The sequence below is a fragment of the Sesamum indicum genome, linkage group LG13 (assembly GCF_026168435.1).
Source record: "Sesamum indicum cultivar Baizhima isolate 11 linkage group LG13, ASM2616843v1, whole genome shotgun sequence".
NCBI lineage: Eukaryota > Viridiplantae > Streptophyta > Magnoliopsida > Lamiales > Pedaliaceae > Sesamum > Sesamum indicum.
In genome coordinates, this window is record NC_142669.1 from 9,667,269 (window position 1) to 9,691,421 (window position 24,153).

Consider the following 24,153-nt stretch of genomic DNA (forward strand, 5'->3'; position numbering starts at 1 on the left):
AGTTTTATCTAACAATGACAGGCCAGTCAAACAGACACACAATCTATATTATTTGATATATATATTCACACACAATTCTTATAAGATTTCTCTAAAAAATTATGGCACCTAAATTGCAATTTACTCAATCTTGAATAACACTTAAGTGCAACCAAGAACACTCGAGTCTCATTTTTTTTAATGGAAGAGAAGGCAAGAAGCACACAAGAACTACTACTTTTATTACAAGGTTAAACGCAATTTACCACATGTGTTAGAAAAATGAGCAACTTATTCTTTCAAATTGCTGTTTTATTTTTCACAAACGCACATATTGCTCGTTTCCCATGACACAGTGGTAAATTACATTTTTCCTTTTTATTACAATTCCTCTGCCATGGATGGAGGGAGACAAGAATTCGTGCTGGTGTAGGTTTATCTGTTACGTAGCAGCATGCCCCCCTTATCTAACACACTCTCCTGTAAACACATGCTTAAGTAACACATAAGTATTACTTAACTGATGTGTGGGGGAGAGAGAGAGAGGGAGAGATTTGAAAATTAACTCGGGAAGACACGGAACCACCTTGCTCCAGTTCATTTCTCTTACCTAATACTGTCTTTATATACACAGACACACACACACAGAGACACAGAGAGAGAGAGAGAGAGTATTTCTCACTAGAAGTACAAGTAGTCACAGTTTTGTTCCTTCGTCGCTCGGTCTTGTAGCAGCCAGCCTATAAGTTAGAGGATCTATCGGGGCGGGTTTGTGTTCAAAAGAGTTCTTCTTCTGGGGCCAAAGAGGGAGGGAAAAACAAGACTGTTCTTGCTGTATCGGTAGCATTCTGCAGATCAATTTCCGTTGAAACCCATCGTCATTCTAGACTCTTTTTTTCTTGAATATAGATTGGAATATCGTCTTGAAGTCAATGGTTTGGTTCTTTCCTCCTATAGTATTTTCCAATTTACCGGGTCTTGAGGGGGAAGGATTAAAGAATTAGTGTAAGTTGCATTCTTTAATTTCGACCCCCTTTTGTTCATGGAATCTTGAAACAGAGAGCAATGAGTGCATAGTCAGATTCTTGACTGCCCGGCTTCTGAGAGCAGCGAGTTTGAGTATTGTTCTGAAACAAAGTTTTGATTTTTGACCTTTTTGTCAAATGGGTTTTGTTTTATCTGTGGATTTGGTATGATATCAGAGGGTCGTGGTGATTATCCAAAGGAGAGGGCTTGCCGGGTTGAGGTTTAATCGAAGGTCTGGAGTTTTTTGAGGTTGAATTACTGAGAATGTCGGAGTCCAAATCCTTAGGGATGTCAGAGAATAGTAAGGAGCTGAGGTCCCTGGCCTTGACTCCAACATGGTCTGTTGCTACTGTACTCACCATATTTGTTGCCGTTTCACTGCTTGTGGAACGCTCGATTCACCGGTTGGGTAATGTGAGTGGCATTCTTTGTTTTCTCGCTTTTTCTTGTTTCTTGGTGCTTGTCCACCCCAGCTGTACTTGTGTTTTTAATTCTGTATGTTATACATTGATGAGAAGGAGAAAGAATAATTATGTATTTGGTTTTTGGGAATGCGATTAGATTTCGATAGTAGATGATAGGATCAATTGGGATATTGCTTTTGTGGTAGAGTTATGTTGGTGTAGACATTGAAGATCGTCTTACAATTGTTGTTTAGTGACTTTCATAGAATTATCTGATAAATTATTGTCGGATGTAGTTGCTGGTGAGTACACGAGGCAGCTTTAAGATCTTTATTCTATCTGCAACTCAAATGTAAAAACTTATTTAAGCCACTGAGTCTTGATTCCAGTGGTGTTATGCAATTCTGCTTTATTTTCTTGTTTAACTTTTGCTGAAGTTAACTGTTAGAGGTAAGCTTATGCTTTCCTGTCATTTCAGTGGTTGAAGAAAACTGATAGAAAACCTCTGCTTGCCGCTGTGGAGAAAATGAAGGAAGGTAATATCTATATTTCTTGCAATTTCTTGATGGAAGTTCTGCTCTGTTAAAGGAGACATTCTAGTTGTACAGATCTCTCCTTTAGTTGCTTCAATATTTGGCTGTTTTCCATCTTTCCCTCACTTTGAACATTGAGCTTGATTGGATGTACTTGTCTCCAGAATTGATGCTTCTTGGCTTTATATCGCTCCTCCTCACAGCAACTTCAAGTATTATATCTAACATTTGCATACCATCAAAGTTCTACGATAGTGCATTTGCCCCGTGCACAAAGAAGGAAGTTGATGAGGAAAGGGAAAATAATAGTTTTAAGGAGCGTAGACTTTTCATGGCCTTCTTTGATCCTCGGATGCATAGGAGAATTTTGACGGGTCTAAATCAGAATACCTGCCCAGAGGCAAGTGAATTCATACGGAAGATCATGAGTATACCATTATTCATTTTGTTTTGGTTCATCAATGCGTAATCAACTCAGTTTCTTAGTTTCATGGCATCAGTTGTATGGTGATCTATCACCGTCTCTGTATTTTCATATGTGAGCCCGGGTGTTTTCTTTCTCCACCTCTGTCGAACTATTTGGCTGATTTTCATCATCCCTTTCTTTTTCGTTAGTTCTTGTGTGATTAATCTTCCACCTAAACAAGAACTAAGAAGTTTAAATTCTGTGCAGAACTACGAACCATTTGTGTCATATGAAGGGCTTGAGCAACTCCACCGGTTCATCTTTGTTATGGCAGTTACACATATATCTTACAGCTGCCTAACAATGTTGCTGGCCATCGTAAAGGTAATGTTTTGATTTTTCAGTTACTCACTAAGTGCTAAGCCTCCAGTTTTTTTAACACTTCCGTGGAACTCAGATTTGCTTGAATCCCTATCCTCTGGTCATAGGTTTCTATTATGTTAATGTTTTTTTATTTTTGCAAGCCCAGCTGATTATTTTATATATCCTTGGTGCATAATTTTAAAGACATTAATTTTGCAAGTTTTAGTTTAAGTGACAGTTAGAGAAATGTAAGCTTCATTTTCAGCCCTTATCTTATCATCCCTTCTTGGGGTGTTTTGAGGTGAAATTATTACCTCAACTGGCTCGTTTTCCTACATGGTTATTTGCCAATGCTGTCAAAATGCATGTGAAGAATGTATGCTTGCATTGTGGTCTTATGTCACCCATATAGTTAATTTACACTAAAGGAATAGTCGAAACAATTTATACAGCAACAGTTGGCCCCTTGCAAAATGTTAAAACTGATTCCTTTTAGCGTTCTCATAAACAGTCATAAATTTCATAATACAGTTAGGATGTAAATGACTGCTACTTAAGATACTGATTTCGTAGTTTGTCCAACATTTCTTATCTCTTTGCTGATTTTCAACCTTACTAAAGTGGCACCCCATTAGAATAATCTAACAGTTCATGGTGGAATATTGTTCTCTGTTAAACTGATATAAATTCTACATCTTGTTTGCTCTGCATAAGCTCTGATATTTCTGTCAAACATCTATGGCAGATACACAGTTGGAGAGTATGGGAGGATGAGGCTCACATGGACAAACATAATTCATTAAGTGGTAATTCCTGAACGGTTTGCTTAGAGTGAAGTTTGACCTTGCAGCCTATTCACTGCAAAATCCTACTTTCTTAGTTATGCTTTCTGGAAATTTCGGTCTCTTTGGTGGTAGATAAGACATTTATAAGGACAAAAAAGGACTCCTTGACAAACATGGTTTAACTGTAAAGGATAATGAAATGATATAAAGCCTGTATTCAAGATTAAAATGCTAGAACTACTTGAGGATAGAGTTCTAACAATGAATTCCTTGACATCATAGAACTGTTTATCTGTTTAAGAACTCAAAACTCATTGAAGCTAATAATGTACGACTACACCATTTTGCTTTCAACAAACACCATCAAGTTGGTGTGCAAAATTTTAGTGTCAGTGGCAGACATGAAATCCAGACGGAAGAGGCAATTTCTTTCCTTTCATTGAACGGTAGTCAGTATGCTCTTTAAAGCACCTGGAGTGAACTGAAAATGGACTCATTTAGGCTGTGAAGCATGCTCCAAATTTAGTACAATCAGTAATTTTACCATGAAGTTAAGTTTAATCCACGAAAATTTTATGTGTTGCAGAAATCACGAGAGCATTGACAATGCAAAGGCAATCTACTTTTGTCAGAGTCCATACATCAAATCCTATGGACAGGAACAGCTTTCTCGTGTGGGTGGTGCGTCCGCTTCTATTGCACTGCAGCTTTTACACCCAGAGTTTCATTTTACCTTGTCCCGCATAAAATAAGAAAAAACAGTTCTAATTGTTTCATTATATAGTTATTGAACGTCTTGCAACTCCGCATTCCTTAGAGTTATGATAGACAATGCTACTAGCGTACTTGAAGTTGCTAAATAGCCTAATAACAACTTCTTTTTGTCCTCTCAATGCAACATTTTAGTTCAAACTGGAAAAATTGCAAAGATGAGCACTCAATAGGAAGCTCCTAAGACTTTATATAATGAATAAATACTGTGTTTTTGTGTATCCAGACTTGTTTCTTCAGGCAGTTTGGGCGTTCAGTAGTGCGTGCCGATTACCTTACCCTCCGCCAGGGATTTATTACGGTATGTGAACATTCAACTTTATTATATCTGTTTTTGTAGTGGAAACACATGTATAAGCGAAGTTTTGAGTCATTATTCTTTGAGAAGATTCCATCACATCAAAATACCTCCAGAAATTGAAGCAACTAACCATGACAAAATAATTGCAAAAGAATATTAGTTCTTCCGCACCTGTATTTGGTGTCTTTTTCTGGGGTTCTCTGTTTTGGACCTTCAGGGACATTCACCGTCATGGACATGCCAAATGGATTTACCTCTTACCAGTTTCTGATTTTTCATTCCTTGTCAAACTCAATTTCATATGAACTTGGCCACACTAAACTCTGTTTTCTTTCTCTGTTTCTTATTTATGGCAGAACCACAACCTCACATCAAAATATGATTTTCACAGCTATATGATTCGCTCCATGGAAGAAGAATTTCAACGGATAGTGGGTGTTAGGTAATGAAAACTATCATGTAGATAAGCTGACTGTTTTCATTTCTAGTTCTTATGTGTTTTTATCATACTCTTCATTACTCATATATTAGTGGTCATATATGTCTGAAGCAAAGGCCGAAGAGAATTATCGTTGATAGCAGAACTTCAAACTTCCATTATTTCCATCTTCTTAGAGTTGAAAACCACAATATTTAACATTGCTTGGACTTTAACACGCTTCAGCAACTTGATTCATATTTCATTGTACTATCATGTATACATATTTCTAATAGTTACCATGGATTTGTCGCCTGCTATCTATTTATGTGTTCAAATAGGTTCTCTTTATTAGTCATAAATTGGCTTGATCATGTAGCAATTCAGTTAGTGGAGAACAATTTGTTTTCTCTTGTTACGCGGTTGCTCGTCTTTACGGTTTCCTCTGAAGCTTTGCTGACATTCCTCTTCTTTTTTTGGATATTTACAGTGCTCCACTTTGGGGATTTGTCGTTGCTTTTATGCTGTTCAATGTAAAAGGTAAGTTGGTAGATCCCTAGGTCATTGTCCTATCAAACAAATTCCATAGGGAAAGTTGATCCGCCATATTAGCTCTAAGTATCAGTTGGTCAGAAATGAAAATCATGAATGTTTAATTGATACGCGACTTTCTGGTCTTACTTTTCTATCATTCCATGTTTGACTATTAAATTTAAAGTGATCAACTTGCTAATTTGTGGTTGGTGTCTGTAATTGGCAGGATCTAATCTCTATTTCTGGATTGCACTTATCCCTGTCACTGTAAGTGTTCATAACGGAATCACATGACACATTTAATATGCCGCAGTATAAACACAAGATTTCTCCTCTTTGCTTAGAAAAAGGATTTGATGCCAAGATTGAATCCTTATCGAACGATTAAAGGATAAAGACATATACAAAAATGAGCAGTCAGGATCTTCTCTTCTGCTTGTGCATGTTTTTGCTTCACAAACAGAACTCATGAAAATGACGTGTTTAATTTGCAGCTTGTTCTACTAGTGGGCACAAAACTGCAGCACGTTATAGCAACATTGGCACTAGAGAGTGCGGGAATAAGTGGGAGTTTCTCTGGACCTAAGTTCAAACTCCGTGATGAGCTGTTTTGGTTCAACAAGCCCGAACTGTTGTTGTCCTTGATTCATTTTATCCTTTTCCAGGTCTGCCATTTACACTGCAATTTAATTGCTCAACCATTGATTTCTTCATCTCCAGTTACACAGGGCATTTGATATTGATGCTAATCTTCCCATGTTAACACTTGCAGAATGCATTCGAGCTCGCATCATTCTTCTGGTTCTGGGTATGCACTCTTCTTCAGTTTCTTTTCTTCTTTTTCCTGTAACAATAACCTCAAATCTTGAAGTTTTCAAGAACTGGCGTGAAAAAGTCGTCAGAGTTTGATTGAGTCGATGGATGTTATATCATTTCAGATTTTAAAATATGTCAGTTTCCTACCTATTGTTTATCCCATAAATGTGAAAGCTCTGACAAAGCTTGCCTTTTATTCCAGTGGCAGTTTGGGTACAGTTCTTGCTTCATAAGAAACCACTTCCTTGTGTATCTACGGCTCATCGTCGGGTAATGTATAAATTCAAAAAATATTGTTACACAATGTGCCTTCTGTCGGTTGTCTTGTAAAGACGAGCTGCATGAACTAAGCCTATCTTTCGGCGTCCAGGTTTGCAGGGCAATTTTTATGCAGCTACAGCACCTTGCCGCTCTATGCACTGGTTACTCAGGTACGGAACACTGACCATGAAGGTCATGTAGAAATATGTGTTAATTACAATGTCTCATGTTGAAAAATTACAAAGCCTTCTCCTTAATTTGCAGATGGGAACAAACTACAAGGCAGCCCTAATTCCAAAGAGAATACGAGAGACGATCCATGGATGGGGAAAGGCAGCTAGGAGAAGGAGAAGACTGGGAATTTTCACTGACGATTCGACCATCCACACTGATACGAGTACAGTAGTATCAGTGGAGGAATACGATCATCACTACCTAGATAGTCCTCGATTTGCCCCTCAACCGGGTGCACAGATTGAGCTGCAACCAACAACTATTGATATTAATGACGACTTACCGGTTGCTAACGAGACGTCGAGTCGGGTTGGAACACCTCTCCTGCGTCCATCTGCTTCTATTTCTTCGGCTGTGGCAAACAGAATCCTGCCGGAGATGATATCAAGATCGTCCTCAATGCCACATTAGGGAAAGTCAACGAGGCGGATTATAGTTTAGTTTGATGTTGATACTTCTATAGGTATTAGTTGTAACATAGCTGGTAGATGAAAACAATTATACACAAGTTCATGTTGTTGTATAAAAAATACAACAGAATGATAGGAAATTGATCCTGGCTCAAAACATCAAGCATCTGGATTTAACACTGTTTGAAAAACAATGAACCTCACAGCCATGGGAATGTTTTTATTATCTACTCAAAGAAGACGAATACAGAAAAATTCACATGCATGTTGTAGTTCAGAGATGAACTCCAAGACAAGTAACCACCAATACAGTCGTCTAACGGCCAAGTGTTTAATTCTCACCTTGAATGTCATGAGTTTAAATTTTACTGAGAATATAAAGTTTGCCGCTTTATGTGTATTCATGGGATGGTGGTGGTGGTTGGTGTATAATGTTTAATCCATTGGTAAGGATCAACATTAGCTATAAGGTGAAGCTTGTCTTGGAGCGTTTTGGCTTTCCGGATAGACGATGCAGGTTTATCAAAGTCATGGTTGTTTCCCTTGATGACCTTGCTGCGGATAGGCTGTGTGGAAGCTGAGCTGAAAATGAGCTGGTCACACTAAAATCTGCTTGGAACATGGTCAGGATCAGGAATTAGACAGCCTCTACTCTCAGATTTGTTGGGGCCGAGCATTCGTCCTACCATATCAGTTTTTTGCTGGAGATTATTACACAACTTGCTGCCGGCTGATGGCAGACTGCGACAAATAGGGGCTGATTCTAGTGTCGTGCATGTTCTGTAGGAACACGGAAACGATTTCTCACCTTTTCCTTTATAGTCAGGTCGTGTGGCAGTTACAGGAGCATCTCACTGATCTGTTTCAGGTGCGCGTCTATGCCTCCCTCAAACACATTCAATTCAAATTATGCTGCAGCATTAGAAGCTTTCTTCTCCCTATGTGGTGAGGGATCAGATTCATTTACTTTTCCTCGTCATTTTTTTCGTTTACCTGAATATTTGCACGTTGCTTCTAACACGTTTTCTGGTGTCGTTAGGGGGGTTGGAGCTTGCGGTAGCAAAAGGAGTTCAGTGTATTGCGATGAAATTAACTCACAGGCGATGCAGCAGCTTATAAGCAACGATTCGAGACATTGGCTCTTCCAGGAGTTGCTTACGGTCCTATGCAAACTTGTTTTGGCTTTAGATTGTATTAATGTGAGGAAGTAGTACGCTTTATTTATGTTTTTTCGCAACTAATGTAGACTAAGTCTGAAATTTCACAACGAACGGGTGAAGGTTCGAGCCAAATTCCCCCCCCCCCCCAAACCAAAAAAGAAAAAGAAAATAGCTACAGGGGTGAAATAATCAATTTACAAATATTATCATAAATTATAGAAATGAAATCTGGACGGTAAAAAACACGCGAAACCCTTAATGGTTTAGTAGATTCGTAGACTCACAATACTGCTTTCATTATAAATTCTCTTAGAAATGAGCCTTTCTAGTCCATTTCCAATTTGATATTCCCAAGAATTTAAACACGGAGTCATAATAATTTCCTTAACTCGTCGTTTGTAGTGTGGGATAACCCCTTGCTTAAGTGGAACAAAATCACATATAAATACAAAATACAATATTAAATTAGAACAAACAATCGTAGGTCACTTATTTACTTCAATAATCCTTCGCCCAAGTGGAACAGAATCAACGTATGATACAAACGCAACATTAAATTAAAACGGACGATTGTGCATAAATATTACAACGATCAAATGGCAATTCCCTTGTAGGTCCTCTATTTGCATTGGCAACCCCTCGTCCAAATGGAACTGAATTAACATATAAATACAAAATACAGTATTTATTTTTAGATATTATTTAATTATTGTTTAAGTTAGGAAAATAATAAAAATGATGATAATAGTAGTAATAAATTTAAATTTACTGATGATTGTTTGTCCTGCAAAAGGACAAAATTACCCTCCTATATAAATTGCGTTGGCAAATCCCAACCCTCTTCACTCAGTCTCAATTGCTCGGCATTCGGCCCCACTCGTTTCGGACAGTGGCCACTCAGCCTCCTCAAAGTCAGCGGCGGCGACGCCAGATTCCCCGCCTTCCGCCACCGGTATGCTCCCTTTATTGTATTCTCCGATTTGATTCTATTCCTACCTGAAGAGGTGCAGATCAGAGATGATCTTCCCTTGTACGTGTTGAAATTTATGGTTTCCTTCCCCGTTGCTCTCTTTTGGTTTTATTTGTTTGTCAAAGAGAGAAATGCTTTTTGACATTCTACATGCTGATGAAGGTCATAGCTGGAGATTGGAAATCTCGGCTTTAGTGTATGTTTTGTTGGAAGAGAAAAAGAATTAATCGTCACATTTGCATAATGTAAGAGTAGGAGGAGGATACGGAATTTGGAAACAGAAACAAAGAAATTAGAAGATTTTTCCAAGACGAAAAAGCTGATTGCCAATCAGCGCAGAATTCTGAACAAAAGTTATTTGTAGCTTTCTTATGGAGAGGGGAGAAAGGAGAGAATATGTTTCTATCTCTGAACATGAAGTAATAGCTAAGATTGGAACATGTTTAGGGCTTTTGATCGTAAGCTTTGCGTTTTTTTGTATCGTTGATTGTCCCTTCATGTTTACTAGAGGAAAACTAAATTATAGGTGTGAATTAAGTTTAGCTATCTTCTCAACCTAGTTGCAAAGATAGCGTTTTAATTAGGCCTGCCAGAAGTCATATTTTGGAAATTGTAGGTAAAAATTCAGTTGATGAAATTCTTAAAATAATCATTGTAACTTCTTGCGATTGGTTAATGTCCTTGGATCCTTAGTATATGCTGATTTGCACGCTGATTTAACTCAGGAATCTTCTTGACATTTAAGCCAAACCTCAGGGGCTAATTGTTGCTCAGATTTTGATGGACTATGAGATTGATGTTGACGTCAATGGCGAGGTAGTTGGTAGTTCTACTAATTTTGAAGGAAGAACAGATGATGATGATGCGGTTGTAGGAAGTTCTGCTGATGGGATGCTTCAGCACGGATTAGGTGTTAAGGTGGATGATGATTCCTCTGAGAGGGAATTGTTTCGACTGGATGAGTTGCATGATGCTAATTGTTCACATCCTATTGATGAACCATACGTGGGCCAAGAGTTTGAATCTGAAGCAGCAGCACATGCATTTTATAACTCTTATTCAACAAGGGTTGGTTTTGTCATCCGTGTCAGCAAGCTTTCTCGATCAAGGCGTGATGGATCTGCTATTGGTCGAGCACTTGTTTGCAACAAAGAGGGTTTCAGAATGCCCGACAAGCGTGAGAAGATTGTACGGCAAAGAGCTGAGACAAGGGTTGGTTGCAGAGCCATGATTTTAGTCAGAAAAATAAGCTCAGGAAAATGGGTAGTCACAAAATTTGTAAAGGAGCACACTCATCCTCTTACTCCTGGTAAAGGCCGTAAAGATCTAATTTATGATCAGTATCCCAATGAGCATGATAAAATTAGGGAACTATCTCAACAGCTGGCCATTGAGAAAAAGAAAGTTGCAACTTATAAAAGGCATTTGGAAATGATCTTCGAACATATTGAGGAACACAATCAATCTCTTGCCAAGAAGATCCAAAACATTGTGAACAGTGTAAGAGAGATGGAGTCCAAAGAACAATTAGGTCCTAGAACTGTTGACATATTCAGGTCTTCACAATGATTGTATGGAAAGCAGATATGGCATGCAGAATTCTGCTGAATGTAGAAAGTTTTCGAACTATAGTTGATTGATTTGATCAAAACTTTCGGCCCGATCTTAGATATGGACAGGGATGAACTCAGTTTGCATTCCATTTTAGTCCTGTGTACATTTATTGTAGCGATAGTGGTGCAGAATGTGTATTGTGTGCACAGTCGATTGATTATCTACCGAGAGGCTTTTAAATGTCTCTTGAATTAAAAATTTTTGGTAAAAAATATCAATTATTTAGCAAGGAAAATGCCTTCTGTTTCTGCATTTGCAGGTTGAAATTTGGTCAATGAGTTAATTCTTTCGCGTATAAACTTAGTGATGCGATGTTCAATGTATTTTGCTCCGTCAGTTCTGTCATTAAGCTTCTGGTGGTGGTTGCTTTGTGATCAAAGTAATCCCTGATAAACACTTTTATTGCAGTAGTACAATTGATTAGCATTTATTGCCCATTTTCATACTCGGGGGTTATAGCCTCCTTTGCATGATATTGATTCCCCGAGTATGTTGTATTTTGGATGCTTCATTTTGCTGTGCTTTCCTACTATGATGCTTCTTTCTGGTTTCTAAGGATGTAAATATGAGTACTTGAAATGGCTTGTGTGCATAGCATCAGCTATTCACCTGGATCAAGATTTGTAGTTCTTGCAGATACCCTAAAAAATAGTCAGCTTTCCTTTGTCTGAGGTACAGTACGTTCCCGTGAATCAATGTCTCCTCATCATTTAATTCTATGTCTACATTAGGGATGGCATGTGGCTTTTAGATTATGAATATGAATGAGACATATTGTATCAAGCAACCTATAGACAAATATAGATGTCTTATTATTAATGAGATGCTTCTGGCGTAGCTAGATAGCTGTCCCCTCTCACTCATGCACACAGTTACTTTTTTATTTGAGCGAATTTCTTGGTAGAACTTTGCTCTCATGTTAACTGTTAAAAGATTCTTAATTGCCATTGCCGTCAGCACTCTTGCTGAAGCAGCATTGTTAATCCCTCCCATAAGCTGAATGATCTAGAAGTGGTCCCTGGTCATCAGAAACTTCACAGCAATGCAACACCGATGAGCTGATCTCACGGGCCAAGAACTTCAATTGTTCAGCTTTGCATTTGGTAAGTAGCTAATCCTCATGCACACAAAAACTCAAATATTTCACCACTGGCCTTCGCTTCAATAAAATGCTTACAGTCCGAGTTAGACTTTTCGTTGCCAATAGGATGATGCTGAAACGACTTTTAGCACAAATATATTAGACTTAATGTGATTTTCATTTTCGTAAAATAATGAATTTTGGATATTTCCATAGAGATTTGCCCAGAAAAGTTTCTTCCTGCTGTCCATCTTTTGTTTTGAATAATGTTTTCAATCAGATTCTGTTTCATAGGATTATGCTAATGTTTGGTCACTTGAAAGGGCCTCCAACACCAGCTTTGGTTATAATCTGTATAGTATACTACATTGGAGATGAAGTTTGATTGTGAATTGAGTTGTTTTCTCATAAGCTATCTTTTAGCTACTTTTCCAAACATGCTACTAAGATGGTTATTCTTCACAGCAATGACGTTTACATGATTATCTGGATAGAGTTCTGATGTTTAAACATTTCTCCGGAACTTGATTAGCTTCCCCCAGTCCCAGGGGCTGAAGAATCAACCAATAGTAATTCGTTACACATTTTTAAACAGTCTGTTGTAAATTAGGACCAAAATCGCCAAAGGCTTCCCCATACGAAATAACAACAAATACATAATAAAGTCTTCTTACACACTGTATATATATACAGGAATCTACAGAAATTATAGCTCCAATATTACATCTTGTAATTCAGTTTACACATGCAAGCCCTTTGCATATTCATGAAAATATTTTATATACGCAGGGTGCATGTCTAAACAATGAAAACTAAACGACATGAACTACCTATTGCTATTGAGGGTTATTTTGCAAGCAACAGAAGCTCGCACACATGCATTAAGTCATGAAACTAAATCAATTCAGAATTAATCAGTCCATGATCTTGAGTTTAGCATCTTCTGTGTTTCATCATCTATTTCATCAGTTTTCATGCTATCCATTATCCAACCTGTATCTCTACCCACTCTTATACTGGCTTTAATCAATGCCTGGTACACATGTTTGTTTACTGGGATTACTGTCCCGAGAGAGCAGACAAAATCTTCTACCTCTTCAATCCTTCCTTTATCACCAAGCCACTGTAATATTTTTGTAATTTGACCAGGCTTTGGCATCCATTTCTTGTTATTTTCTTTAACAGCCAGGGCTTCCTTCATGCACTGAAATGCCTTCTCCAAATCATTTTGATCCAGATACCCTGCAGCAATGATGGCCCAACTGTTAGGAGTTGGTTTCTTCCCCCTTTCCACAATATTTCGGAGCATTGTTTCAGACTTCTGAACTAGACCCTTTTGACAGTAGCCAATAAGAAGTATATTTGGGACTTTGAAGTCATATGTGCAGCAAGAAGAATCCCACTCCTTTAGCACTGCCTCAGCTTTTTCAAGCTCTCCAAGCTTCACCAGAGATCCCAGCAGGGTGATATAGTCTCGGTTGATTTGCTTTTTAGACACGATTTTTTGCAAACCCCAAACTCTCATCATCTCATCCTTGTCCCCCAGATGAGCATAAAGCGATATCAAGTGATTGTAACCCAAAGCATCTTTACCAACCTTCTCTTCTAACTTCTTCATGTATGTTAGCACTTTCTCCTTCTCGTTTGCTTTTACGAAATGATAGGCCACTATGGAATAAGTAACCCAATCAATGGAAATGTCCTGTTGCGCCTCAATTTCATCAAGAAGCTTCTCCATGCCACTAAGATCAGATCTCTCCCCAAGTGAGTTTATGCATATTCTGTAACTGAAGTTATTAGGGGCAACCCCATCCCTCTTCATTTCTGAGAGAATCTCAGGGATTTTCTCAAGTTGACCAGCCTTCTTGTAGAGTGCCATAAGATTGTTGTAAGCAAGAGATGAATAAACATATCCCTTGTCTTTCATCCTCTGCATATGGTGAAGGGTTTTCTCCAGGAGGCCTTCTCTTGCATAACAGTTCAAGAGAGCACCATATGTCTTTTGATTTTTGTCTTGGTCACTTAGAATATCAAAGAAGCTCTCTGCAGCTTCCAGTCCATGGACAACACCAATAAGATCCAAATGCACAGCATGATCAGCTGGTGACAATTTATAAATGCGGTTATAATTAATCCACTTGGAAATCTGCAATACCAACAATCAATTTTCAAAGTTCAACAACGCCAAGTTATAATCACAAGAACTAGAAAGGGACAAAGTATTATCTAGCAGACTGTCAATACAATCAACCTATACAGGACTAAGAACCAAGAAGACAAAATAATGAAACAACATATAATATATTGTATTTCAGTAGTTCTGATTACTTCCCATTTCTTCTGTGTTATTTACCACGGCACTAAAAAATAAGATACATGTTGAAGTATAATTAATAATAGTGACAGAGCTAGGAGAGCAAGACACTAACTTCCACCAAATCAAAAGGAAAGAAAGTAACTTGAACTTCAGCAAAAATTCGAGACAAATCATTTGGTAAAGCCAACGGAAGCTTAAACCCCTTCTCATGATAAAATCAAGTACAAGGAAGCTAGATTACTAGCTAAACCAACTAACAAAATCTCATCATCAACTCCTCTGCTTTTCAACATTACTTAAACATTACAGAACTAATGCGAAAACATATCAAAATCTCCCAAAAAACGAAAAGGACCCATGAATATCATGAAGAAATTAATAACAAAGAACAACCAAAATGGACCTGAAGCGCGTGAGAAAAACGCCTGCGGCTCCGAAGCTCTCGAATAATCCATTGAAACTCGAGGGGGTGAACCTCTCTGCCTTCAGCGACCCACTGATCGAGCACCTGGACAATGCCCCGATCCTGTCTAACGGGGCTAATTCTGGAGAACAAATTTCTACTCCTGGACGCCGAATAATGTGGCGCCTTCACACCAGGAACAGCAGTTGTGGCGATGGTGCAAGAGAAGACTTTTCTAAAAACAAGCAGAGTTTTGATGCTTGAATGTAATAGTGAATTTGATGTGTTTAACGCTGCCAGCATTGTTACAATTGATAATGGCAATAGAATGCGAGTGGGGGTGAGGCATTAATCGAATCGAATTTACACCAGTGTAGTAGGGTTTTGGAAACTTGGGGAATGGGGTTTAGGGTTTCAGGGATGAGTGATGTGATGACAAATTAATGCATTGATGTAAGTATTAGTAAGTATGTTCATTATTAGAGCCGATATTACAATCTTAAGCTATGGGATTATGTTTCTCACCTAAGAGGTGAGATTAACTATCCTAATTTGTCTAAATTAGGGCTTTTTCTTTTTTCCCCTTATATGTCCTATTTAAAATGATGTAAATTTCGTGATCCATATATTCACTCCTTATTAAATTGGTCTATTATTTTTACTTTTTTCATGAATAATACTTTCTTCACTTTGGCTTTTTTCTTACTTGTCAAATACACACACACACATATATATATATATGCTTAAAAGAATATATTTAGATTAGAATAAATCAATAATAAAATATAACAGAAAAAAATGTCAAATTTTTTTTTTGAGACTTTTGAAAAATACTTGAGTTTCAATTAGTTATAAAATTTTGAAAGGAAAAACTGTCATATTTTAACTTTTTTTTAAAATATTCTTTTTTTAATGCAAAACATCTGCTTCAGTAAATGTAGAAAAAGAAATAGAAATATTCCACAAGGATTATTATTTTAAAAATTATATTTTAATAAATCAGAAGCTACAATATTAAAATAAAAATAACTTTAAAAATGATGCCCTTTAACGATCTTTTTATATTTAATAATATTTTGAGATCCCTTCAACCAAATACTATATTATATTGTCAAAAAAGAAATTACACATACAATACATCAAACCAAACACTATGTAATAGATAATGAAATTAATTATAATTTTATTTTCTATTATGCCTAATCCAATCACATGTTCAGAAATTTCCATACATCATGCACTTTAGCTCTATTGCGGAAGTAAAGGCACATCTCTAAGCGATATTCCCACTCAAATGCCCAGTCAGTACAACAACAGAGTAAAAACAATCTTGTAACCTTCAAGCGCCAACAGAAGAGCCACAAGAAAGATGATGAATAGATGGTTGGTGAGAAAATATTACAAGGGTCTTCCGTAAAGTAAAGCATGGATTGCTGATTCAACGACATGGAAAGTAGATCAAGAAAAGGGGAAGAGACCAAAGCACAACTATGACAAAGATTTGATAATTCAAGCATCTTCATGATACAGAAACAGATCCAACAAAAGTAGAGGTGTGGGTGCGGACAATGCTGTTCAGGCAACTCCCAATCAAACCAAAGAGACACACAACAAGCAATTCCAATACCCTTGTTGTACTACTGAAGTATGTCAAACCAAAGAGACACAACAAGCCGTGCCAATACCCTTGTTGTACTACTGAAGTATGTATGTACAGGAGGAAAATCTCATTCCTCACAGCAAGGGTTTCATGCTAAGCTCTAGCAAAACTACATACATATACTCTATCCTCAACTGCAATCCAGCATGATGGTCGATCTATACAGAGCTATACAAGAATGAAAAGAAAACTCAAAACAGGAGAAGGCACAGAGCAAGGCAGCAGAAAAGAAAGATGGATACTCTGTTAAGTGACTTGTCTAATTGAATTTCTTGCCTTCTTACCCTTGGGCTACCATTTTCTGGGAAAGGGTGCGAATTTGAAGATGGATGAGCAAACAAGTTTGTTTCCGAGCTCCCAAATATTCCAGCAAATACCATTTCACCAACCATGTTAATTGTAGGATTAAATAACCTGGTTGTTGTCGGGCTTCCAAGTATTGGAGGTGCGATTGAAGTATAACTGCTGAATGGATGGGGAAAGTATCGCTGTTGATGAAATGCAGGGTTTTCCGGCAGAAATGGGTTCGGATTATTTTGCTGATTTGAATTAGAAGAAATTGAACTTGCAGCAGCAGCAAGCAGGGCATTCATCCCAAGTGCCGGTGGCCGGTGGGGTATGGTCAAATCCAATTGGGGTTTCTTGGCTTCAGACTCGGATGGTGATTTACCTCGGCCATAGAGGGGAACCAGTGAGGAAGTAGAGATGTAAGCCTTACAAACAGGACATTCAGGACGTTGATCTGACTCAAAAGAGGAGCTCTGAACATGGAGCCACTTGTAAATGCATGGCCAACAGTACAGGTGACCACAGAGGGTTACCACGGGTTCATGACATGAATCTAAACAAATGTTGCAATCAAAGCATCCATTCAAATTTTCAGGCACTGTAGCTGGCTGTGCCATTGAATCCCCTTTTTGTTTATGTGGGACATGGCCCTCAGATTCAACATGCACCGCACCAAAGTTCTGTTGAAGAGCCATGATGACTGCATAAAGAAAGAACATGGAAAAAGAAATATTAGGGGGAAACATGTTCACCTGCATTAGCATATTAGTATGATAGAAACAGAAAAGGATCCAGGAAATGTCAATATGTCAGTGCAGAGGGTAGCTTCTTGAAATATATTTTATAGAAAAACTAGTGGGCCACTTGCATCTCCACTAATCAAAAGTTAATAATGCAATCAAAGCCAAAACTCAAATATAATAACAACACATAAAGCCAGATTACACTGGATATGCTCTCATCAGATAAGTAGTCAAGGTTGCGAAAGGATCAAAACATATCAATTTGCTAGGCTGGATCATTCAATAAAAGAGCACAAGCTTTCACTTCCAATATGCTCTCTCTCTCTCTCTCTCTCTCTCAGACAAACTTTTAACCAAACTGAAAGATTACGATGTTTTATAGTGCCTGGCGCATTAGTAACTATCATCTAGCATCACCAGTTGAAAATTTGGATAGACTCAATATTAGTCATACTCTTGTAGGAAACGACCTATTTTATGAGTGTCCAAATTCCAAAAATGTTGGCAAAAGCAAAACATAAAAAATAAATAATTGGCAGTTAAAGAAAAGAAGAAAACGAAAATATGAAACAAAAACCCAACGATAAATGGAATGAGAAGAAATCTACACATTCATGAGCAATTAAACCTATTAACATCTCTCAAAATTAGGGGTGTGCAAAATTCGATTAACCAATCGAAAACCGATCGAACCAAATTTTCGGTATTCGGTTATTATGAAAAAAAAGAAATTGGTACAATTCGGTCGGTATGGTTTTTTTGGTTACTTTAACTAGACCGACTGAATAACCGAATTGTTAAAAATAGATATATTTTTTATATTTGATATTTTATAAATAAGAAATTATATTATGAACATATTATTATATTATATATTACTTTACAATTTACTTTATTATATTATATATAAATTATATTATAAAAATTCTACCATTTTATGTTTTTTATTAAAAATAAAAATACAACAGTTTTTTTTTAATTTTTGTTTTATAAAATTCGATTCAATTAACCGAACTGAACAGCCCTACTCAAAATTGACCTGTCTTCGGATTGGAAAACCTAACCATAGTTTTGAGTGTTCTTGTTTAACTTATATTTGACACATGAACTCAGCCTCTAAGACACCATAGGCAATGATTTCAGTAACTATGTGTTAGATAGATGAACCCAGATGTTTACGTCGATTTTCCCAGAAAGATAACACTTGGTACCTGGTAACCTATTTTAGAGGGAGCAGCAATAGAGAATGTGAAAGAACTTGAAGCATCCTCTACAAATTCATCTAGATGAGGGCCCCAAGATTGTTAAACTTTTAGAGTTCTAAAGCCAATAGCCATTTAAAAGGTTAGAACATTCATTAATGCACCAAAGGGCACAGAGGTACGAACTTCATGAAATTTTTCTCCTCTTTTCGAATCGTAAGGCCCCTGCAACCTGGTTTTATAAAAAGTCAAGAACATAAATGCTATCTGTTCAAGAACATAAATGCCATCAAAAGTCGTAAAGGCATATACTTGACTAGCTTAAAACAAAATCATCAAACACTTTGCATTCTTCAATTCGCTTCCGACGAAGGAATTAGGAAACAAAAATCAACGGAAAAAAGTAGCTTATACCACAATGCAACAACTAGAAAGAAATGCCTAAAGAGAAGGAAAAGAGCTGAAATTTGAGTGAACAATCTAACAAAAGAATCCTAATTCCCACACTTTTCATCAATTCAAAGCATCCAAGAAATTCATCCATAATGCATCAAAGCACCAAAACGATCAAAATGCGTCAGATCTGGATCACCGTGACGAAACACCACAGCAGATCAATCACAAACAAGCATCAGAATTAACGGAGAAACAGAAAAAGGGAAAACCTTAAACAAACACACAAATGAGAACAAGAACGTCCATACCTGACTAAAGCAATGGAAAATGAGAATCCAGAAGCGAAAACAGAAAATAATTCCCTAATTTTCTCAAGAAATGGAGGAATTAACAAATGATAGGAACACGGAGTCCGGCGAGAGAGCTGCGGAATTTGGCCTCTCGGAGATCGGAAATATATAAAGCTGGAGAAGGCCGTGGGTTAATACACCGCGTAGCAGGCGATAATAAATTCGAGGGGAGCGTGAGTTTAGTGTATTACACGTGCCTGTGGGCCTCGTCCTTCTCATCACGCCGCCAATCTCTCCATCCATTATTACTATGAGTGTTAATTTTGGGTAAATTGCACTTCGCCCCCTCAAACCATGGGTTAATTATTTTTTATTATAAAAAAATAAAAAAATTATATTTCATTGTAATTATGTCAAATTTCAGGGGAAATCATTGTAATTTACTCTTAGTTTTATTCATAATTTTTATGCATATGTATTTAGAATTAATTTATTTTATTCATTTTGATCAATTATTTATTTTTCTTCTTTTTTATTTAATAAATAAATATAAAAAAATTTAAATTATACACCTATATTAAATGTACTTCAATTGCTCATATATATATATATATGTATATATATAAACTTAGGCAGCGTGTTTCAAATTTTTGCACAGTTGACATTGTGGGTTACAATGTGCGTGGACTTTTGTGGCAAAACAACCCAACAGTTTTGACCTTTCGGCCATGTTTGACATTTGATTAAATTTACAATGAGTTCTTATAAAATTTAATATAATTATATATATTTATTTATTATTTGTAATATTATAAATACTATATAATGTTTTAAAAAATTATATAATTCTTGAATGGAAGATTTGAAATTGTAAATTTTACCCTTGTATTTTTCCTTCTTTTTAAAGAAAAATGAAAATCTGTGAACAAATCAGACGAGATGAATCTAATCATTTTACCACAAAAAGAAAAATGAAGGCTTAATGGAGGCTAACGGATTAAGCTAGTTTTAGATGCTATAAATCAGGGTAATGGGTGCGAGAATAGTACAGATCCAACATGCGTGGACTTAGAATCTGGACTTGGGCCAAGAGATAAAAGAACTTGAGAAACTGAATTTACAAAACAACACGTTAACACTCTAATGCTCAAGTTGGTATATGATTTAAGAGACAATAATTGCTATGGAGTAAACCGTAATAAGAAATCGTGATATGGTGATAAATTTCGTGAAAAATCGTGTTAAGAATGCAAATAGGATGCAAAATAAGAGTTTGACAGCAATATTCCAGCGTCTGGTAGGTGTCCCCTACCTGGGGATCAAACCTGTATTTATACGAGGTGTCAACCTTCGGTAGGATTCTGCACAAGCAGATAAGCCATAATCTAATCTCATCTCTTGCTAATCTTGCTGAGGAGAGTATGACTTCAAGTCGAGGGGGATTCTTCACCATTGAGGATTCTTAGTCAATAAGGAGTCTTTTTTGCTCGATGAGTCTAGGGCTTTGAGAGGACCTCCCTTGACACGCGTCTTTTACGTGGGCTAAGTGTCATGCGTGGCAATCCAGGTGAATGCCATGTGTGCACAACTGTGTATGGGCTTTACCTGATCATCATTACTGGGCCACATACTTAGACCAAATCCGAGAGTCCCCTCGTGTGGATTGTTGGGCTAACGGGAGAACCTTTGAACTTTCCTTTCTTCTTCTAATGTCATGGACCCTATTAAGCCGTTGAGGTTCTTTATTTTTACATGGGCCAAATTTTTTTAGGCCATATATATTATAGGAAATATTGATAATTTTTTTAAAAAAAGAAAGACATTCATCATTATATCAAATTTAAAGACAATTCGTTTTCTTCTACATATCTAAGTTGTTGAACCATTTTAAGCACATTTCCTCTTCCTCTTGTTATCAGTCTAATTTTCTTGTTTTCTTGCAGAAAATGCTGTTGTCAAGCCATCCACTTATATATTATATATTATACAAATATGAGAACACAGTAAAAGAAGTTGTCAGTTTAGGTTCGACTTTGTTTTCAGGTTCTGGCAGAATTGCATCTTTCGCCCCCAAATAATAACGGTCTAAATCTTTTTGCTTTCTTGATTTTTTCCCCTCACATTTAGTCCTAAAGCCACCTTTTCGTCAAAAAGCAAACAATGGATGGATGTGATTTGTAAGTGGCCGTTGGTTTAAGGTTTCAGTGGGAAAAATTAATTCATATACATCTCACATGGGCCATTGAGGAGGGAAAATTAGCACTTTTTCCCTTAGTACCCCTTGTTTCGGAATAAATATGATTTTGATCTTTAAACAAAATCATTTATGTAGTTTTGATTCTCAAATAATTTTATTTGAGGATCAAAAATTGTACAAACAATTTTATTTGAGGACCAAAAATCACAATCATTGGCCTCATTTCAGTTTGTTTTGCTTTGTTTCTCCTCCAAAAATAGAACAAAGCAAATTGAAAATGGGGAATGACACCATTTTTCCCTTCTATATGGCCCACATGAAATGCCCATGAGTCAATTTTCCATCCAAGCCATACACATACAAATCCACGTGTTTTTACCGTTTGCTTTTTTATTTTTTTACAAAGAGTCGGCCTTAAGACTAAATGTGAGACAAAGAATAAATGTTGGGGCCGCTTAAAAGTTTCTGTAAAAAAAAATGAGCAAAAGTGTAAACCGCTTATTTTGTGAGACGAGGAAAGCAATTTAGCTTCAGATTTGGTTGCATTCAAACAAACACAGAAAATTGTATTATTAGTCCCATAAGATTGAATCATTTCAATTTTGTCATGACACTTTTATTTTTGAGCCTCATCTTGCTAAATGAGGCGTTGTTAACCCAAAAATATAGCAACTTTAATCCTTTTACCATTCCACCATTAGAAACTATCAGCACAATCCATGTACTCTATCTCTGATGACATCATTCCTTGACAAATAAATACAAACGCTTATTTTAAACAATTGCAATTTGCAAACACCAGCAACCCCCTTAGCAGATGGCAAAGCAGTGCACTAAGAATGGACATCTTGCAGATAAATTTCATGGTATCATCTCATTAAGCCAGAAATCTAAGTAAACAGTATGAACGCAAACTCGTTCATAGAAATATGAAGCCAGCATTATAAGTATGAATCATTAACAACTAACATTATCTTGAACAAGAAAAACAAAAGACAGCGGCATCAACTATACAGGAGCTTATAAGGTTTATTGGAGCCATTTTTTTTGCAATGTCATATGCTGAAGGAAAGAAACAAATAAAAGAGAGCTTGATATTCCCTGAGAACATATGTATACACTTATTGTCCATTCTACAAGAACTTTTCTATGCAGCTTGTTAATGTTGATTCTGGAACCGCTCCGATGACAGCATCTTTCTTCTCCCCATTCTTGAAGATTATGACGGTTGGAATACTTCGGATCCCATACTGGGTTGCAATTGAAGGGCTCTCATCAGTGTTAACTTTGTAGCATTTGAGCTTTCCAGCATATTGCTTAGCCAGTTTATCGATGACGGGATGGATCATGCGACACGGCCCACACCACGGTGCCCAAAATTCAACCAAAACGGGTAAATCAGATCCGAGCACAGATGACTGCCAACTTGAATCAGTAACAGCAGGCACTGCAGTTTTTCAAGGAATTAATGAGCAGCCGTTGTAATTTATGTATAACATTACCAAAAACAAGTGAATCACATCAACATGCTTTTGGAAGAATTAGATTCATATTATTTATGCCATGAATGCTTAACAACTAGTAAAAATGCACCAAGCTAGAAGTTAGAAACGACAACCAATACCAGAAGAGTGTTCGTTCATGAACGCTGCTAAATCATTTGCATCATCAGAATTCTCCTATAATCAATTAGTACAACCAAACACATAAACACTTTGGATATTCCAGCACTAACTTACCGTTAGTCAGATACCGGAACTCTCTGAACTGTATATCTCAATTTTAATCTACTTGATGAATGTAAATTGTGTTAACTCTGAAAGAATGTGACAAGTCAGAAATACACCAAAAGAATCAAACAAACCTATTTTACGCCAATCAAGAAACCTAAACCAGGGGATGTCTCATCCGCACCACTTCCATCCCTTCCTAAAATTGGTAACGTGGGGGCCAAATATATGTCACCGCTCAATACAACAGCGTCCTCCAAATTCCTGTCCCATCAATTCGACCAGATATCGTACAAGAACATAACTCAATTAAACACAAACTTCATCCCTTCTATCAACCGTATTCCAGCTAAAACAACACTAAGCAGGACGCTACTACAACACAACAGATTCTCAGCCCAATCTGAATAAGGTAAACTACAAGCAGCACAAATCCCCGCTAAAAGAATTAATCAGCATAAGCGAACCCAAACCTTCAGTAGCTGTGTCCTGCGCCTCGCAGACGATTCTACTACCACGGCGAGCGAGTTTGGATGTGGACCTGAGCTTTGCCGATGAGCGAGTGGACTGGATCTTGAGTCCTCTGAACTCGGAGAAGCGGGCGGAGCTGGATCCGGCGACGGGAGCCAAGGAGGCGGACGGAAGAGCGGAGGCGCGTGGGATAATTAGGGTTTCCAGCAGACCAGCCATGGCGAGACAAATGGATAACCAAATATTCACACAGAGAGTGGGGTGTGTGTGTGTATGGGATATTTGAGGATAAATGTGAAGGGAAGGGGAAGTAAAGAGTGTGGCTGAGTGAAGTTTGTTTGATTGTGGGGTACGGAGACAAATCTCTTACGTTTGGATGGTTGAGGAATA

The 24,153-nt window shown here is 37.3% G+C and overlaps 5 protein-coding genes across 8 annotated transcripts; 2 read left to right on the plus strand and 3 right to left on the minus strand.

Moving 5' to 3' along the window:
- Positions 1 to 373: 373 nt before the first annotated feature.
- LOC105177011 (MLO-like protein 11) lies at positions 374 to 7,467 on the plus strand. The gene is made up of 15 exons (XM_011100023.3): positions 374 to 1,419; positions 1,888 to 1,945; positions 2,107 to 2,342; positions 2,616 to 2,732; positions 3,457 to 3,517; positions 4,083 to 4,177; positions 4,494 to 4,568; positions 4,925 to 5,010; positions 5,477 to 5,526; positions 5,747 to 5,787; positions 6,015 to 6,185; positions 6,293 to 6,328; positions 6,539 to 6,606; positions 6,707 to 6,767; positions 6,862 to 7,467. Exons 1-15 carry the CDS (start codon positions 1,270 to 1,272, stop codon positions 7,240 to 7,242), a joined length of 1,686 nt encoding a protein of 561 aa, XP_011098325.1. The 5' UTR covers positions 374 to 1,269; the 3' UTR covers positions 7,243 to 7,467.
- Positions 7,468 to 9,210: 1,743 nt separating this feature from the next.
- Positions 9,211 to 11,220, plus strand: LOC105177010 (protein FAR1-RELATED SEQUENCE 1). Of its 2 annotated transcripts, none has more exons than XM_088877079.1 (2): positions 9,211 to 9,353; positions 10,097 to 11,220. In XM_088877079.1, the coding sequence occupies exon 2, from the start codon at positions 10,152 to 10,154 to the stop codon at positions 10,938 to 10,940; it is 789 nt and encodes a 262-aa protein (XP_088733205.1). In that variant the 5' UTR covers positions 9,211 to 9,353; positions 10,097 to 10,151; the 3' UTR covers positions 10,941 to 11,220. The 2 variants fall into 2 exon arrangements, with proteins under 2 accessions (XP_088733205.1, XP_011098324.1); XM_011100022.3 differs by having other exon boundaries at positions 9,229 to 9,353; positions 10,128 to 11,220.
- Positions 11,221 to 12,684: 1,464 nt separating this feature from the next.
- On the minus strand, positions 12,685 to 15,800 carry LOC105177009 (pentatricopeptide repeat-containing protein At4g21705, mitochondrial). 2 transcript variants are annotated; one of them, XM_011100020.3, is made up of 2 exons: positions 14,787 to 15,800; positions 12,685 to 14,212 (listed from the first exon to the last, which is right to left on the minus strand). In XM_011100020.3, exons 1-2 carry the CDS (start codon positions 15,087 to 15,089, stop codon positions 12,977 to 12,979), a joined length of 1,539 nt encoding a protein of 512 aa, XP_011098322.1. In that variant the 5' UTR covers positions 15,090 to 15,800; the 3' UTR covers positions 12,685 to 12,976. The 2 variants fall into 2 exon arrangements, with proteins under 2 accessions (XP_011098322.1, XP_020554474.1); XM_020698815.2 differs by having other exon boundaries at positions 12,685 to 14,166; positions 14,787 to 14,976.
- A 458-nt stretch (positions 15,801 to 16,258) lies between these two features.
- Positions 16,259 to 19,567, minus strand: LOC105177008 (E3 ubiquitin-protein ligase RMA1H1). 2 transcript variants are annotated; one of them, XM_088877078.1, is made up of 3 exons: positions 19,384 to 19,567; positions 18,866 to 19,262; positions 16,259 to 17,434 (listed from the first exon to the last, which is right to left on the minus strand). In XM_088877078.1, the coding sequence occupies exon 3, from the start codon at positions 17,427 to 17,429 to the stop codon at positions 16,638 to 16,640; it is 792 nt and encodes a 263-aa protein (XP_088733204.1). In that variant the 5' UTR covers positions 17,430 to 17,434; positions 18,866 to 19,262; positions 19,384 to 19,567; the 3' UTR covers positions 16,259 to 16,637. The 2 variants fall into 2 exon arrangements, with proteins under 2 accessions (XP_088733204.1, XP_011098321.1); XM_011100019.3 differs by lacking the exon at positions 18,866 to 19,262 and having other exon boundaries at positions 19,384 to 19,565.
- A 2,913-nt stretch (positions 19,568 to 22,480) lies between these two features.
- On the minus strand, positions 22,481 to 24,098 carry LOC105177007 (uncharacterized). The gene is made up of 2 exons (XM_011100018.3): positions 23,766 to 24,098; positions 22,481 to 23,009 (listed from the first exon to the last, which is right to left on the minus strand). Exons 1-2 carry the CDS (start codon positions 23,980 to 23,982, stop codon positions 22,696 to 22,698), a joined length of 531 nt encoding a protein of 176 aa, XP_011098320.3. The 5' UTR covers positions 23,983 to 24,098; the 3' UTR covers positions 22,481 to 22,695.
- Positions 24,099 to 24,153: the final 55 nt, after the last annotated feature.